Here is a 17476-nt window from a genome sequence, read left to right as displayed (position 1 = left end):
CGGGGAGTCGGGGAGCCCGGGAGCCCCTTAAATTAATACTGAGTAGGGGAGTCTTTTTTTCGTGGTGGGGGTGGGATGTCCCTATAGCTGTTTCATCTTCTGCCTTTCTGTCCCCCATTCTTAAAAGAAAAAGCTGAGACCAGGAGGAAGCATTGAGGGAACAGAAGCGCAGGAGGTGGAAAATATGCTTCCTCTGCTAGTGGGACCCGGGCTTCGGGGCCCGAGGGCCGTGTCTGAATTACATCTCCCATCGCGCATGTGAGCTTACCTGCACGTTCAAACTACAACTCCCAAAACGCAGTCCTTCATGTTGACTTCTACCCGGTGGACTACAACTCCCGGCGTGCCTTGAGACACTACAGCTGACCGGCTACAACTCCCAGCAGCGCTTCTGGTAAAGCCGAAGCCTCGCGGAGCATATTGGGAAATAGTTTTACCTGTATTCTTCCACGTGTAAAAAATAGTCCATTTGGGTGTTTTCTCCGAGACCAAGACAACTCCAGAAATCTCTTTTAACCGAGGATATGGGTCTCTTAAGGAGTAAGGCCTTTTGTTAAGTGGGTCCTGGGAGTAGTTTGTCTCCGAGGAGTAACTTTGTCTGCGCGCATGTGTTGGCGCACGGATCTCTGGGTATATAAGACGGTCGGCGGCAGAACCGGATCCTTTTTCGGTTCCTGGCTTCCAAGATGGTGAGGGAGCGGCGTGGGGTTGGGGTCTCTGGTGTTTGGGAAGGCAGGTTCCGAGGCCGTTGGAGCGGGGGGGTGGGAAGGGCTCCGGGCCCGTGAAGAAGGAGAGTGGAGCCTCTAGGTTCAGGCCAGCGAGAGGGCACGCCGGGTTAGGGAGAGAGGATGGAAAGGCCGGGCCCAGGCGGGCCCGGGGCGCGGAGAGACGCTGGGCCCGGGGGCTGGAGCGGGGTTGGGACGGGGGAGAGGCTGAACGCCCGGGTAGAGCCCCGGGCGGGCCCACGTGACTGCCCCCTATCACCTTAGACCAAGAAGAGGAGGAACAACGGGCGCGCCAAGAAGGGCCGCGGCCACGTGCAGCCCATCCGTTGCACTAACTGCGCCCGCTGCGTGCCGAAGGACAAGGCCATCAAGAAATTTGTAATCCGCAACATCGTGGAAGCTGCGGCCGTCAGGGACATCTCCGAGGCCAGCGTCTTCGACTGTAAGTCCTGGCCGGGGCTGGCCCTGAGCCCGGGCGGTAAAGCCAGCTACCGGCGTGGCGCGTGCTTTTAGTCTTAACTCGGATCCCATACTTCCCAAGGTCCTTAGGTCATCCTATCCTCCGTAAAAGTGGGGGCAGCTGAGGGGGATGGAAAGAGCCCTGAATGGGAAATGGGGCCCTGCCTGGTCAAGTCACTTTAACGTCTTTGGCCTTTGGTTTCCTTAATTGTGAAAAGCAGAGTTGGGTGTAGGTGGCATCTTTTCTATTCTATAACTAGCTGTCTAATCTTAAGGATTAAGATTTTTGTTTTCTTTAACATCGGGTACGGTAATTTGTGTGGCTGTTACATGTCACTGAAGAGTAATCTGGAGCTTGAGACTATAACACCAAAGGGGTCTGTGTAGAGGCCTGGACCCATTGCAGGGATGGGGGATGGTGATATAATATCTGCTGATATTACTGATTTCTTTTTCTTATCTTTAACTTAACTATTTTTAACATTGATTTTAAATTTTTTTTGAGTTCCAGTTTCTCTGATGTTACTGATTTCTACCTTAGGCCATTTCACAAAACGTTAAAGTCCTCTTAAAAACTTAGCGTTTTAAATACGTTGAAATACATTTGTGTATTTGGGGTACTACAAAGCATTTGTGTATACTTCAGAGTAAGCGTGACACCTCAGGACAGTGCTAATGCTTGTTCTTTCACCAGCCTATGTGCTGCCCAAACTGTATGTGAAACTACATTACTGTGTGAGCTGCGCGATCCACAGCAAGGTAGTGAGGAATCGCTCCCGTGAGGCTCGGAAGGATCGGACGCCCCCGCCCCGATTCAGACCTGCAGTAAGTCTCTTAACAGAAGTGAGGACAAAAAGGAGGAAGAGGAGAGGTAGTAGAGGCTGCTAAGATTGGTTGGGATTGAGGAGAAGTTTTAATAAGAAAAAGTCCCTGCTGGGGAGAGATTATTCTAAAGAGGGAAATGAAAATAAACTTTGAGAGATCTTTAAAGATGAATGGAGTATGATTGAAAGTAAACTGTGCCTACAGAAAATATTATATTGAGTTGGAAAAGAGACTGGGTACTGCTAAAACCAGAGGTGTCCAATGTTATTGGATTTGTAATTCTAATTATAGACATCTCTTGAAACTTAGCCAATTCCTTATATTCTGACCATTATACAAGTATTACATAGCCCAAGTAAATTTTTTTTCCCTATTGATGTTTGTGAAAGGATGCTAGACTTAAGAAAGATGTTTCAACTATTTCTGCTTGCCATAGCGGAGAAATGCTTGGAATGACATTGTTCCCATGTTGCTCACAAACTATCTCATTTTTTTATTTTTGTAGGGTGCTGCCCCCAGACCCCCTCCAAAGCCCATGTAAAAGAGCTGTCCATCAACATTCCTGAACCGATCAGAGGAAAATAAAATGGTTGGTCTATCTTATATTGTGCCTGGTGTGTCTGTGGGTTAGGGGAACGTAATCCTACCTTTCGACTTTGAAAAGAAACTTTCATATAAAAATCAGTGTCCTTGGCATAGCCTATTCAAGAGCAGACAATTTTTTAAAGAGTGTAGATAGACAAAATAACATGCGAGTACCAAACTTGATGAAAACTTTATGGTTAGAAGGCTAGGTTGATGTTTGTGCTTGGGTAGCTGGGGGATTTTATGAAGTTTTAATTACTGACACCCTTTAGCACTGAGGTGCCACACATCTTCACTTTCTCTTCCAAACTGAGTTAGATTCTTATGTTTTATACATATTAAATAATAACAATGAGGGTTTTAGTGTTTGAGTTATCTTGGGTTTGTGATTGTTTGACCAGAAGCCCTTAGGTGGGCATCTTGAAAGTTGGTGAGTAGTAAGTTGATTTCTGTGATTGCAAACCTGGGAAGCCCAAAAGGAAATAGGATTAGAAGCTAAGAGAAGGAATGTGCTTGTTGATTTTGAGATCTCTAGGGAATCTATTCAAGATGGTGCAGAACTGATACTCTGGAGACTAGCTCTGGGAGTCATCAGCATAATTAAACAGCTTGTTGAGCTGATGGGATCACTGAGAGATGGCCGAGGTGTTCTTACACAAGTAAGGTTGTAGTCAGTTCTGTAATGGAGTTATTAGGTGGGAGTAACAAGAGAACAATGTCTGGTATTGCAGAGAAATCAAGAAGCCTGAGGGTTGAAAAAAGGTCATCAGATTAGTCAATTAGGACTTTGTGACTTTGTAAATGGCAGTTTTAATCTAACAGTTCAGCTGCCACTTTGTACAGTAAAATTTAGAGTGAAAAATTGAAGGAAATGAGTATACCGATGAAACCACAGGTCCATTCCCCTCTCATCCCAGAAAATGAAGATAGAGTTAACACAGTAGCTTTCAAAGATGGTAAACAGGATCTGGGGAGGGTTTTATAAAGTTGGGGGAGTTGAGAGTCTGTAGTCATTGAGGAAAAAACTAGGAAGAGGAGATGATAGTGGGTGCATTGTGCTGGAAGGGTACATGTAGAGGGGTTCTTAATGGGCTTCTTCAGGGACTGCCTATTGCAGGCCCTTGAGGCAACTGGAGTAAGGGAGAATGGGGAGATGAGTTATGAACAATAAAGAACTCACAGCCTGTCTTTTCACTTGTGACACGGTATAAGGCCAGGTAAATAGCGAAGTTTAGCTGGTCAGCTAAAGGGTCTATATGGGAATAGAAAGAAAAGTGAAGTCAGGATGGATGACAGCTGGCAAAGTATTAAATGGAAGGATTGGAGGTCATGGTAAGGGTGAAGGTTTAAAAGTCAATAGGGAAAGATCAAATTCTATGTTATGATAATCAGATAAAGGAGTTCTTGAAACTGTAAGTGAATTCACTTGTGAATGCTGGTGAGAACTAGGGTATGCCCAATGATTGATGAATAAAAGGGGTATTAATATGAAATTTTAATGGTTATCTAAGGATATAAGGAAACCTAGAAAGATATAAAGATAGCAAGTGGTGTAAGTAGAATGAGAAGTGTGTGCGTAGAGAGACTGTACCTATATTTTTAGAAAATCAGGGGACAGTTTATTTTGGTTTTAAGTGACAGTCATCCTGTGATGGCCAGAAGAGCGTGGCTACTAAAAGGAACCCTTTTCCCTTGCCCAGTTCCTCCTAGACCGTATCAGAGTAGCAGTGATTTCCTGCCCCCACTACTCTGAAGTCCCTAATGCACTTTGCTCAGTGTCCATCTTTGACTATTATGCAACATGCTGATGTGAGGCAGCTAGGTTCAAATTTGGCCTCAGGTGTTTCACGTTAACCCTCTGTCTGACTTTCCTTCCTCCCCTGTAATACTAATGTAAAATGACAGTAATAAGAGCACCTACATTCCAGGGTGGTGAAAATCAAGGTACCTTGTACATAGTAAGCACTTAATACTTGTGTCCCCCTCCCCCTTAATTCACCACTCCCTATTCTTTGGCTCCATAATCTCATTAGATTGTCTTAATCTACTCTGCTCAGACAGTCATCATCCTGAGGTAGCTGTAGTTATTAGCCTTTTTCTCTCTAACATTCCCCTGGTAATGACTTGAATTCCCACCGCTTTTGTCATCAGTTACCACAACTAACCACATTTCTCTCCTGAATGCACTACTTTGGGACTTCTGACCAACTTCTCCACCAGGCCCCAGGACGCTTGTTATTGTCTTTGATAGGAGGGTGAGGCCATGAACTCCCAAACCTCTGTTTAAGGAAAACAAAGCCCAGATGACTCCATCTCTCAACCTGGCTGTACTACTTTAGGAATTCTCTGATGGATTTCTCTACCATGTCCCCCAACTGGCACCTCTGCTGCCCTCCTCCCTTTCAGCTTCCTTTTGTGTGTTGTCTCCTGTTAGATTATAAACTCTTTGAAGGCAGGCATTCTCTTTGTGTCAGTGTTTAACACATTGCCTGGCACTTGGTAGGTGCTTAATAGGTGGTGATCAACATGTAAGTATATCTAACTTCTTTCCCTGGAACTCCGAACGTCCAGCTGCCTCCCCTCGTGCCGTGCTATCAACGGTCTTCCCTCTGAATAGTTTTCCTCCCTAGCACACCAAAGGCACTTAAGAAATGTTTATTGATGAATCTATTCTAGTGGTGCCTCAGATTCAGTAAACATTAAGTTCCTATCACAAGTCCCTTGCAGATGCAAAACTTGACTACTGATGCCACACAAACACAGGGCGCCTAGTTCAGGAATTGGTATTTTCACAGTAAGTTTTTATTTGTACCTTGTATGTTCATACTTTGACTGTATTTGGTTCTGACCATCACTGTACCTCTTATGTACATGTGTATGTAATACCTGCGTGTGGATGTCTCACTCTGTGGTAGTGTTTCACTTCTATCAGGAACTAAATAGCCTTTTCATCATTAATCTGGAATTGTGATTGGCCATCGTGTTGATCAGAGTTCTTGAGTCTGTCAAAGACTTTTGTCTTCAACAGTATTATCTTAAATTATTCTCCCAGTTCACTGCATTAATTCATACAAGTCTGTGAATTTCTTTGAAACTATCCCATTTGTTTCTTAAAGCATTTAATGTATTCCATTACATTTATATACTGTAACTTATTTAGCCATTTTCCAATTTATATGCACTTAACTTGGATTCCTACTCTTTGCCACTTCAAGAGCTACAATTATTTTTGTATATCCTTGGAATATGTTTTGTTTAGGACAGATCTGTTTCTTCGAGGCAGCTACATGGCTCAGTCGATAGAGCACTGGTCTTGGAGTTGGGAAGACCTGAGTTCAAAATTAGCCTCAGACACTAGCTGTGTGACCCTGGACAAGTCACTTTAACATTCTTTTGCCTTAATCCACTGAAGGAAATGGCAAACTACTTTCTTATCTTTGCTAAGAAACCTGCACGGACAGTATTGGTGTGCTGTGGTCCATGGGGTTACAAAGATTCAGACTCGACTGAACAGCAGCGATCTCTCTCTTAGTCTGCTCTAATTCATCCTTTCCTACTTCTCTGAGTGAAGTGTATGTCTGTATTCTGAAATGTACGTGTGTTCTTTTGTCCAGTTCTGATTAGGGTAGCAGTGTCAGCTGCTCCCCCCCAACTCTCATTGTTGGTAATACATTTACTTGGGCACCCTGATTATGTAACAGTTTCCCCTAACTTTCCCTTCCCTTGCTAAGGTGTTTTTTTTTTTTTTAAAGATGGTTAAAAACAACAGAACCATTCTCAGGCCTTCTATCTAATTAGAGTCTATGACTACCCTGATGGGATTCAGAGGAGACATGCATCATCTCACTATGTTAGAATGTAAACATTTTATCCTTGTTTAGTCCCTTATGATTGTGTTTGCCTTTTTATGTTGCTGTTCTGTGTTTGGATTAGTTTTTATACAGCACTGGTTTTTAAATAAAAAATACTTGGAAGTCCTATTTCATTAAAGGTTCCTTTTTTTCCCCTCTAGGATTTTGCTCTTTTTGGATAATTTTTTCTTGGCTGTAACTGTGTGTATGTGTATCTCCCCTTTACTTTCTGGAATATGATTCTTTGCTCTCTGTTTCTTTACAATGATGGCTGCTAAACCGTGTATGATCCTGACCTGATCTGGAAGCTCTAGATTTGGGCTATCTTGTTTCTGGTGGTTTTCTTTTTGGTGTTTCAGGAAGTAACTAGTGGATTCTTTGTTTTCACTTTGTCCTCTGGTACTAGGAGATCTGGGCAGTTTTTTTTTTTTTAAGATTTCTTGAGATGGGATATCCAGGTTCTTGATCATGTCATTCAGTCCCATGACTTTTTCCTCCCATCTATTTTCAGGCTGTTTTTATGTTTCCAGTTTTTGTTATGAGATCTTTTATATTCCATTTTTTTCCAGTCTTTTAACTGTTTTAAGGTTTCTCCTTGAACTATTGGTTTCTATTTTATCCTAATTTTGAGGGAAGTTTGTTGCTGGGTAGCTGTTTCCTTTCCCATTTTTTATCCTGTAGTACTCATTTCTTTTAAAGCACTCTCATTCCATTTATAAAAATACTTATTCTTTTTTTTTAATATGTTGCTTCATCCCCTCTAGGAATTCTAGTTAAATTTGTGTCTAGGCTGTGTTTATCTGAGGCTTTTGTTTGTAGATGTTTTGGAGTCATTTTTTTCTGTGTTTGTGTCTTAAGTGTCTTTGTCACATAATAGCTTTTTATAGTCTGATGCTTTTTGTTTGTTAATTCCAACCTTCTTCCTGTCTTTGGATTTAATGTTAGGCCAGATTCTGTAGACTTCTGGAAGAAATGTCTGAGCTGGTCTTGTTGCTGTTTTCTTGTGTTGAGTGTTGTCTGGATTGTCAGGCTCTCCAGGAGAGCTCAGACTGAGGACTTGCAAGCTTTCAGTACTCCCCAAGTGATCTCATACATGGCAGAGTCTGATTGCAGCTCCCCTTCCTCCTACCTCAGTCTGAGCTCTGCAAGGACCTAACCCACAACCTAGGTTTGAGTGTGAGCAAAAGTCAAGTGCTACTTGGACTCAGCCCCTTTCTAGCTGGCTAGGAATCTCTGATTCAGAGTGACAGAACTGCAAGATTCCCTTAGATATGGGATTCATATACTGCTTATACTATGCAGGCTTCAGACTGGGCTAGATGCTGTAACTGAGACCCTGTTCTGTTCCTGGGGTTTGAGCCACACTGCTACTGCTTGCTTCTGAAGGTGCTCCTCTTTTGGAGAGAACCACCTAGGGCCTGTAGCTCCTAACCCCCAGGACACCAACCTTGGATACAGATGATCTCTTCAGCACACCCTAGATCTGTGTAGTGAGCTCTGTTTTGGAGTATTCTGTGTGGCTCATTCCTGGCTGGACCTTTCCTGGTGTTCACAGACAATGGAGATCTTGGTGGAAAAATGGTTAGGAGTGACTTTTTTTCCCTCCGACTTCTCTGTGAGTATTCAGTCAGGTATGTTTTCTAACTGTTTGGAGGAGTTTGGGGTGGGAGCATTTGCTGCACTTAACTCCTGCTACCTGCCATCTAAGCTTCTCCCTTTTCAGTACAGTTTCACATCTGTCAAAATAATCAACATCTCCCTAAAGCCCGAGTCTGGCTGTGACACACTTGCTCAAAAGCCCTTTTGCCCTCACTTAGCCTGACATTCAAGCCAAAGGGATATTAGCTGTAACCCAATTTCAGACTGCCCTCCTAACCCTTTTCCTGGATCTCACTTCATCTTCATTTCTATCCATTAGACTATTCAAGTTCCAGCTTAGCTTCCATTTCCTTCCTGAAGCTTTCCCTTATCCCACTAGCTGTGATTTTCCAATTTTTCCTGAGCATTTGTTGTGAATCTCCATTACTCCGAATAACATTCAGCCTTGTATCTTTGCATATGCCATGTTTTCTCATTACATTAGAGGTTCCTTGAGGCCAAGAGGTGTGTGATGCTTTCATCTTTCTATCTCTAAGATATAACATTGCCTTGCATGTAGTAACCATGACACTTACATCTGTATATTGAATTTCAGGTTGGATGGAACCAAGACTAGATTTCAGATAACTAGAATTTAGAGGCAGGGTATATAATAAAAACAAGCACTTGTTAAGTTCCCACGGTGTGCCAGGCAGTATATATACCCTGGGGATTCACAGACAAAATGAAATCATCCCAGGTTTTAAGTGGGGAGACAATATGTACATAGGTAAGAACATGTGGAATAAATACATGCAAATTAAATACAAATTCCAGTGTAGGTATGGAACAAGAGACTTAGTAGTTGGATGTTCATGTTCATATTGTGCATTCAACTATCCTGTCTGCTGATCCCTTCCCCCCTGCTGTGATCTCTGCTCTTTAAGGACATTTTACTCTTATGATGCTGAGTTTACTTGATCCCCCTAAAGAGACACCCCCTTCTTCTTTTCTCTTTCCCCACCCTCCCCATTTACCTTTTACCCTCTGGAGAATTTCACACTGGATCAGCCTTCTTCCCTTGGCTGTAGAAACCGTCACATACTCAACCTAATTTGCTGAACTCTCTTAACGATTACTTTTTCTTTCATGGGCTCCTCAAGTTCCTAACCCTTTGAGGTAGACTTACCCAAAAATTTCATCCTTTGATTCTGACTCTAGGCTTCACAGTTGCACTCAGTCCTGTGGTTTTAATTCTTACTGCTCTGTAGATGACTCCCGGATCTGTCTTCAAGTGCCTGTCTGTGTCTATCAGGATCCCTCATTTCCTTTTTTCCCCCCTAAAATCTAGGCTGTTATGTGAATTACTCTTTGCTGTTTTCATCAGTATTATCACTAGTAGTATTCCTCTCTGCTATATTGGAAACTTTTATGTAGTTATCCTTACTCTTCATATTCAGTGAACTGGCAAGACCAACAGTTTCTACCTTAGCAATATTTAGTACCAGGTTTAATTAACCCCTCCTTGGACTAGCTTCTGAGAAGGTCCTCCCACATCATGTGAGAAATAAAGCTCAGGACTTGGTGTGAGGAAGACCTGGGTTCAAATTTTTCCTCACACACTTACCACCTCTGTGACCCTGGACAAGTAACCTAACCTCTCTGGATCAGTTTTCTCTATAAAACATAAATGTGGAGGCAGCTAGGTGGCACAGTGAGTAGAGCACCACCCCTGGAGTCAGGAGGACCTGAGTTCAAATCCAGCCTCAGACACTTTACACACTAGCTGTGTGACCTTGGGCAAATCACTTAACCCCAATTGCCCTGCCTTCCCCCTTCAAAAAAAAATGTAAATGTGCTTCTTAAACTGTGGTTGGAGACCTGCTGGACTACAGGGCTTGCTTTTAAAGGTCCTAGGTCCTTCTTGGCTCTGAGCTTATCAACCTGCAACTCTGAGGTTCCGTCTCATAATCATTAGATTGGCAAAGTAGGCAATAAGTAACTGAAAGGATTCAGGAAAACAGGCACCATGTAGTGTTGTTGGTGAATTGATCCAGCCAAAATGTTACTGAATTGTGCCTTTCCTTTATCTTAGCAATGCCACTGCTTGGCCTGTACCTCCCAGAGAGATCAAAGAAAAATGTGAAACATTTATAGCAGGTCTTTGTGGTAGCAACGAAAGGGACCCTCAAGGTGTTCTCATCAGTTGGGACTGGCTAGATGAATTATGGTATAAAAATGCTCTGTATTCTGTTGTGCCATAAGAAGTGATGGAGTGACTTCATAGAAACCTGGGAAGACTTTTTTTATGATCTGATACGGTGAAGTGAGCAGAATCAGGAAAAGTTTATATTTTGACATTGTGAAAATGAACAATTTTGAAAGGCTTAAAAAATTTAGGGGCAGCCAAGTGGCACAGTAAGTAAAGCACCAGCCCTTGAGTCAGGAGGACCTGAGTTCAAATCCGGCCTCGACATATGCACTAGCTGTGTGACCTTGGGCAAGTCACTTAGCCCCAATTTCCCTGCCTTCCCCCCTCAAAAAAAAGGAGAAAAATCTGAACAGTCAATGATGAACCACGATTCCAGAGTGCTAACGATGAGGAGAGGTGATGGACGGAATCTGCAGAACAAGACATTTTTAAGTTTTATTCCCACCAACCCCTTCCTTGAAATGGGAAGAGAGAAAAGCTTGTTGAAAAAAATTTTTAATGCAATTCAAACCTTACCTAGAAAGAAGTCTTAGCTGATGAATGCCGTCCGTTTCTACAGTAATATGATTGTGCTTAAAATGGGCTGGATCCAATAATGAACAACCTATGCCAATTAAGTCAGGCCAAAATGCTGGCAATTGAAGAGTCCTTGGAAAATCCCCTTGTTTATTCCGTTTTGAGGGGAGGGATGCATTTAAACCATGCCAACGAGAATATGGATATTTTCTAGTCTTTAAAGCTTCCAGAGGAGTCTCCAACTCATACCAATACCTAATAATCCTCACAACAACTGTCTCTCCCAGTGAAGCTTACATCCTGTACCCTCTTGTTCTTTGTAGAATCAATGAGCATTTTATTCTATAGCTACAGTGTACAAGTCAGTATTGAGTGTATCAAATCCAAGGTAAACATAAAGATATCTTAAATTATATGCATATATGTTGTATCTAGCTTATCAGACTAGATGTAATGATTGGGCATGCCCATTAAAAAAAACATAAGATTTGCCTTTTTTAACTTCATTATTTAAAAAAAATATTCTGCCATATATTTGTGAGGAAAGACAAAAGGAGTAATGTTAAAAAAATACTGTAGTTTTTCATATTTTTTCCAGCGGGGGGGTGGGGGGAAGAGGCAGAGTCAGGGTAAATCCCAAGGATAATCACTTAAAACTTGGGTTCAGCTCTTGTTTAGGGCCTCCTCAAAAAGTAGGAGGGTACTAAAAGTCATTTTTTTAAAGTGACATTTCTGCCACACATTATAGTGCAGATGTGCTAAATATACCTGCAAATCAGGTGTGATACGGCTACTTTCTCTGTGCAAAAGAAATGCTTAACGCTAACAGCCTCACACTGAGCAAAGATTGACTGCAAAAACTTATTGTTATGCTCTCCTAGAGGTTTATGCTTAGAACCATTCACACATGAAGCATTTAACCAGTGAGCTGAATTAGTCATTGAGGAAGTCAAACCATAGAATTAGGAGCCCCCTTGTATCAGTGATTTTCTCTAAGACAGTGGTCTCAAACTCAATTAAAATTGTGGGCTGCATACTGATTAGGAATACCAAAAATTCACGTTATATTGCATTTTTGTTTATGTTGTTGAACATTTCCCAATTACATCTTGACATCTGTTCTGAGTACTATAATGTTTATTTAAGGGACATCTCCCACTGTACAGCCAGCAAAGGGTCTTGGGAACTTCCAAATTCCTGAGATAGCTTCTCCAAAAAAGTCAGGCTAATTCTTGAGGAAAGAAACACAAAACAAAGGAGGCAGCCAGAGGCTCAGGCTTCAACTTGCTCAGGTGAGCCCCTCCCCTAGCTGCCACATGGGAGCAGAAGGCATTCAGAGAGAGCTATTAGGAAAGGGCCCTTTCCTAGAGAGATGGATGGGTAAAGTACTAAGCACCCACTATGTCACAGGTTTTATGCTAAATTCTTTGGATACAAATACAAACCACAGTTCCTGCCCCAAGGGAGCTTACACTCTAAGGAGGGATGACAACTCTGAAAAGGGTGTGTGTATGTAACTATCTGCTTCCAAAGGGTCCCAGACTCTTATGCATAGCCTTAAGAATGCATGTAAGTATTTAACGAATGGGAAATTGAATTATTGAATTGAGTCTGCTAGGAATCAGGGCACCCACACCATTTCCCTCCCACCCTCACCTCTGGGGACATGAGAGTTAAACCACCAAGTTGTTCACAAGGGTTGGCTACATGCTCTCCTGACCTTCCTATAGACCCCAGAAGACTGTTCGATGACCACTCGGGTCTCCTCCCCCAACCCTATGATTAGCTCATTGGCAGGCCCTGCCAGACAAGAGACAAACTGCTCATTTGGCTGGAGCTGGGAGTCTGTCTGGGACTTGTAGGGAAATCTTGGGAATGATAATAACTGATATTTAGTCCTTTAAAGTTGGCAAAGCAATTTATATGCATTATCTCATTTCAGCCTCACTATTACCCTGAGAGATGGGGACTAAAGGTATCATTATCTCCATTTTACAGGAGAGGAAATTGAAGTTCAGAGAAATCAAGTGATTGGTCCATGGTCCTTTAGCTAGTAAGTATGAGTCAGAGGCCAGGTCTTTCTGCGCTGAAGGCAGCATTCTCCACTGCTCTACAATCCAAAGGTTTGCCAAGGAACCTTTACTGAGGGGGAAGAAACAACAATGAATGGTCTGCCCTGGGTCAGGCTGTACATATAACTTTAATTTTACCTTGTTTGTGTTGGTTGGGCCTTTTCTCTAGCTGTTCCCCATGCCAGGAATACTCTCCCTCATCTCTGCCTCCTGGCTTCCTAGAAGTGACAAGTAAAATTCAATTTTCTACAGAAGTAACCCTATTAATTCTAGTACTTTCCCTATGTTAATTATCCTGTATCTAACTTGTTTGTACATGTGTACTTGCATGTTGTCTTCACTAGACTATAAGCTACTTAAGAGCAGGTCAGTGTCACTGGAATGAAAAGTACATGGTAGGGAGTAAGGTGTAAGAAGACTGGAAAAGGTAGGAAGGGGGTAGGTTGTGAAGGGCTTTGAATGCCAAATAGGATATTTTGTATTTAATCCTGGAAGAAACAGGAAGTCACGAGTTTATTGAATAGAAGTAGGTGGTGATATGGTCAGAGCTTCAATTTAGGATGGGTTGGATAGACCCACCAACAGGCTATTGAAATAGTCCAGGTATGAAGGGATAAGGACCTGTACTAGAGTGGTGGAAGTGTTAGAAGGGGGCAAGAGAAAATACAAAGATAAAAGGGACAGGCCTTGGCAGCAGATTAGATGTGAGGGGGTGAGAGAGAGTGAGGAATCCAGGATGACACCTAGGTTGCAAGCCTGAAAAACTGAGAGGATGATGTTGCCCTTGACGGTAATAGAGGACGGCAAAGAAGAGTTAGGGGAAAGATAAATTCTCTTTTAGGCGTATCAAGGTTTTCTTTTTCACAATTATAGGGGTTTTGTCTTTTTTTTTTTTAAATAAATTTATTTTTAGTTTTCAACATTAACTTCCATTAAGTTTTAAATTTTTTCCACCTCCCTTCCCTTCACAAGACAGCATGCAATCCAATATAGGCTCTACATATACATTCTTATTAAGCATATTTTCACATTAGTCACGTTGTATAGAGGAATTAGAATGAAGGGAATGAACCATGAGAAAGAAAGAAAAACAACAAAACAAAAAAGAGAACAAATAGCATGCTTCAATCTGCATTCAGACTCCAGATTTCTCTGGATGTGGATGGCATTTTCCATCATGATAGGCTTGTTGAGTTTTAAGATATCCAGTTTGAAATGTCTGAAGGGCAGTTGGAAATCAATGGAGACGTTAGGGCAGGATAGAGATGATGGATTAAACCCATGGGAGCTGATGAGATTACTAAGTGAAATATTACAGAGGGAGAGGAGAAGAAGGCCCAGGAAAGAACCCTGAGGGACACCTATAGTTAGAAGGCATAATATGGAAGAGGATCCAGCAAAAGAGACAGAGAAGGAGCAATCAGGTAAGAGAACTAGGAAAGTGAGATGTCCCAGAAAACCTGGAAGGAAGGGAAATTGAAGGAGGAAAGCGTGTTTAGTAGTGTCAAAAGTCATGGAGGATGTAGTTGTCTGAATAAAGTTGGTCCAGGTTAAGGCACCGAGAATGAGTAAATACAAGAGAATTCCTGAGACCCACATAAATCATCAGTATTTCCATATATTACCAACAAAGTCCAGCAGCAAGAGATAGAGAAATTCCATTTAAAATATCTGTAGGCAATCTACCTACCAAGACAAACCCAGGAACGCAAGTACAAAACACTTCACACAAATAAAGTCAGATCTAAACAATTGGAGAAATATTAATTGCTCATGAATAGGCAAAGTCATTACAATAAAAATGACAATTCCACTTAATCTACTTATTCAATGCCATACCAATCAAAGTACAAAAAAAAAAATTATAGAGCTAGAAAAAATGAAAAAATTCATCTGGAAGAATAAAAGGTCAAGAATATCAAGGAAGTCAATGAAAAAAATGTGTAGGAAGGTGACTTAGCAGTATCAGATCTCAAGCTGCATTACATAGCAGTAATCATCAAAACAGTCTGGTACTGACTAAGGAATGAGTGGTGGATCAGTGGAATAGATTAGATAGATAATACATAGTATTAAATGACCATAGTAATCTAGTTTTTGACAAAACCAAAGATCCAAGATTTTGGGACAAGAAATCACTATTTGACAAAATTGTGAAAAACTAGAAAGCAGTTTGGCAGAAGGTATAGAAAAACATGTCACCATACATACCAAGATAAAGTCAAAATGCATACATGATTTAGACATAAAGGGTGATATAAGCAAGTTGAGGGAACATGGAACAGTTTACTTGTTAGATCTATGGATAAGGGAAGAATTTATGACCAAATGATATAGAGAGCCTTATGGGATGTAAAATGGGTCATTTTGATTATATCAAATTCAAAAGGTTTTGCACAAACAAAACAAATGCAACCAAGATTGGAAGGAAAGCCAAAAACTGAAGGAAAATTTTTTTTTTACAGTTTCTCTGATAAAGACTTAATTTCTCAAATATATAGAGAATTGAGTCAAATTTGTGAGAATACAAGTCTTTTCCAAATTGGTAAGTGGTCAAAGACTGAATAGGCAGTTTTCAGAAGAAGAAATCACAGTTTTCTATAGTCATATGAAAAAATAATCACTATTGATTAGAGAAATGCAAATTAAAACAACTCTGAGGAACACCTCACCTCTATTAGATTGGCTATGGCTAAAATGACAGAAAAAGGAAAATGACATGTTAGAGGGGATGTGGAAAAATAGGGACACTAAATGCCCTGTTGGTGGAGCTATGAACTGATCCAACCATTTTGGAGAGCAATTTGGAATTATACCAAAAGGGCTATCAAACTATCCATACCCTTTGACCCAGCAATATCACTAAGAAATCTATACCCCAAAGAGATCAAAAGAAAGGGAAAAGGACCCATATACAAAAATATTTATAGCAGCTCTTTTTGTGCTGGCAAGGAATTGGGGATGGTCATTAATTGGGGGATGGACAAACAAGTTGTGGTATATGATTGTGATGGAATACTATTGTCTTGTAAGAACTAATGAGCAGGATGGTTTCAGAAAAACCTGGGAAGATTTACATAAACTGATACAAAGTGAAATGAGCAGAACCAGGAGACATTGTACCCAGTAACAGCAATATTATTCTCTGAAGAACTGTGAATGACTTAGCTATTTTCAGCAATACAGTGGTCCAAAACAATCCCAAAGGACTAACAATGAAGCATACTATTTGTCTCCAGAGAAAGAACTGATTGATTGAATACAGACTGAAGCATGCTATTTTCACTTTCATTTTTTTTATTCGAGTCTTCCTCTTCAGAATGACTCATGGAAATGTTTTATATGACTGCACATGTATAATCTATATCAAATTTCTTGCCTTCTCAAGGACTGGAGAAAGGAAGAAGAGAGGGAGAAGAATTTGGAACTCAAAATTTGAAAAAAAAAATTTGAAAAATTTTTGTTTACATGTAATTGAAAAAAGAAATTTTAAAATTCAAATTAAGAAAAGATGATGTTAGAGAAATTTCAGACTGGTTCTCCAAGACAGAAATAACTCAGCTATAAACCTCTTTGTTGGAGGTTCCAGGGCCCCAAATGGTCCAATTTGTTAGTTTCATTCTGGAGCTCAGTTGCAGCATTGTTTTACTAGGAATAAGAAATGTTGGAAGACCAGAAATGGATCAAAGCATAATTATAGATAATAAAGGTGAGTAATTAAGGATCTTGGTGCAGGCTCATAGATTGGATTTAGAGGTAACTGGTGGACCCTCAGTGAAAGATGCATGCATCTGGGCATCTTGGAACAATAAAGAGTCCTGGTTGCCCATTTTAGAATAAAAATAGAATAGCTAATGTAGTGTCCCTTAGGTACACTCAGAGGAAAATGGATCATCTCTCACCCCTCTTCACTACTGGTTCATCTCTTTACTAGTTCTCTTTCCTCTGGTTCAAAGGTGGTGTAGGGCGTAATCTCTGGATATTATCAAAATTGCAGAAACTCTGACTGGATGGACCTTCCCCCCCAGAATAAAACCAGAGAAATCTCTGCTCCCATGGAGCAGTTTCTCTTCTCTCATTCTCAAACATTGAATTTATAGGTTTAGATTAAGTCAGTGTTAGTGACCATGTAATTTATTAGCATAATCAGGAAGGGTAGAAAACCCAAATAAACATTAATCAAAAGTATTTGAATAGCAAAGTACACTAACCCACAGCTTAGCTTCTCTTCCAATCCACCCCCCATCACTTCATTCCTCCCAAGAAGATTGGGCAGCTTTTAACACTAGTGGGGAGTTTGCCCCAGGCAGGACTCTGGAAGAACAAAGGGAACTTTTTTTTAAAATAATTTATTTTTAGTTTTCAACATTCATTTCCACAAGATTCTGAATTCCAAATTTTCTCCCATCTCTCCCCTACCCTCCACCCCAAGATGGCATACATTCTGATTACCCCTTCCTGTAGTTTGCCCTCCCTTCTATCACCACCACCCTTATCTCCTTTCCCCTTTCTTGTAGGGCAAGATAGATTTCTATACCGCATTGCGTGTATCTTTCCCAGTTGCATGTAAAAACAATTTTTAACATGCATTTTTAAAACTTTGAGTTCCAGATTCTCTCCCTTCTTCCCTTGCCACCCACACTCATCGAGAAG

General features: G+C 41.1%; 1 protein-coding gene across 1 annotated transcript; it reads left to right on the top strand.

Moving 5' to 3' along the window:
• The first annotated feature begins 583 nt into the window (after window positions 1–583).
• On the top strand, window positions 584–2612 carry RPS26 (ribosomal protein S26). The gene is made up of 4 exons (XM_036760390.1): window positions 584–689; window positions 990–1167; window positions 1879–2009; window positions 2515–2612. The coding sequence occupies exons 1-4, from the start codon at window positions 687–689 to the stop codon at window positions 2548–2550; spliced, it is 348 nt and encodes a 115-aa protein (XP_036616285.1). The 5' UTR covers window positions 584–686; the 3' UTR covers window positions 2551–2612.
• The last annotated feature ends 14864 nt before the right edge of the window (window positions 2613–17476 follow it).

This window comes from Trichosurus vulpecula, chromosome 5, assembly GCF_011100635.1.
Source record: "Trichosurus vulpecula isolate mTriVul1 chromosome 5, mTriVul1.pri, whole genome shotgun sequence".
Taxonomy (NCBI): domain Eukaryota; kingdom Metazoa; phylum Chordata; class Mammalia; order Diprotodontia; family Phalangeridae; genus Trichosurus; species Trichosurus vulpecula.
This window is presented reverse-complemented; position numbering and strand designations above follow the sequence as displayed.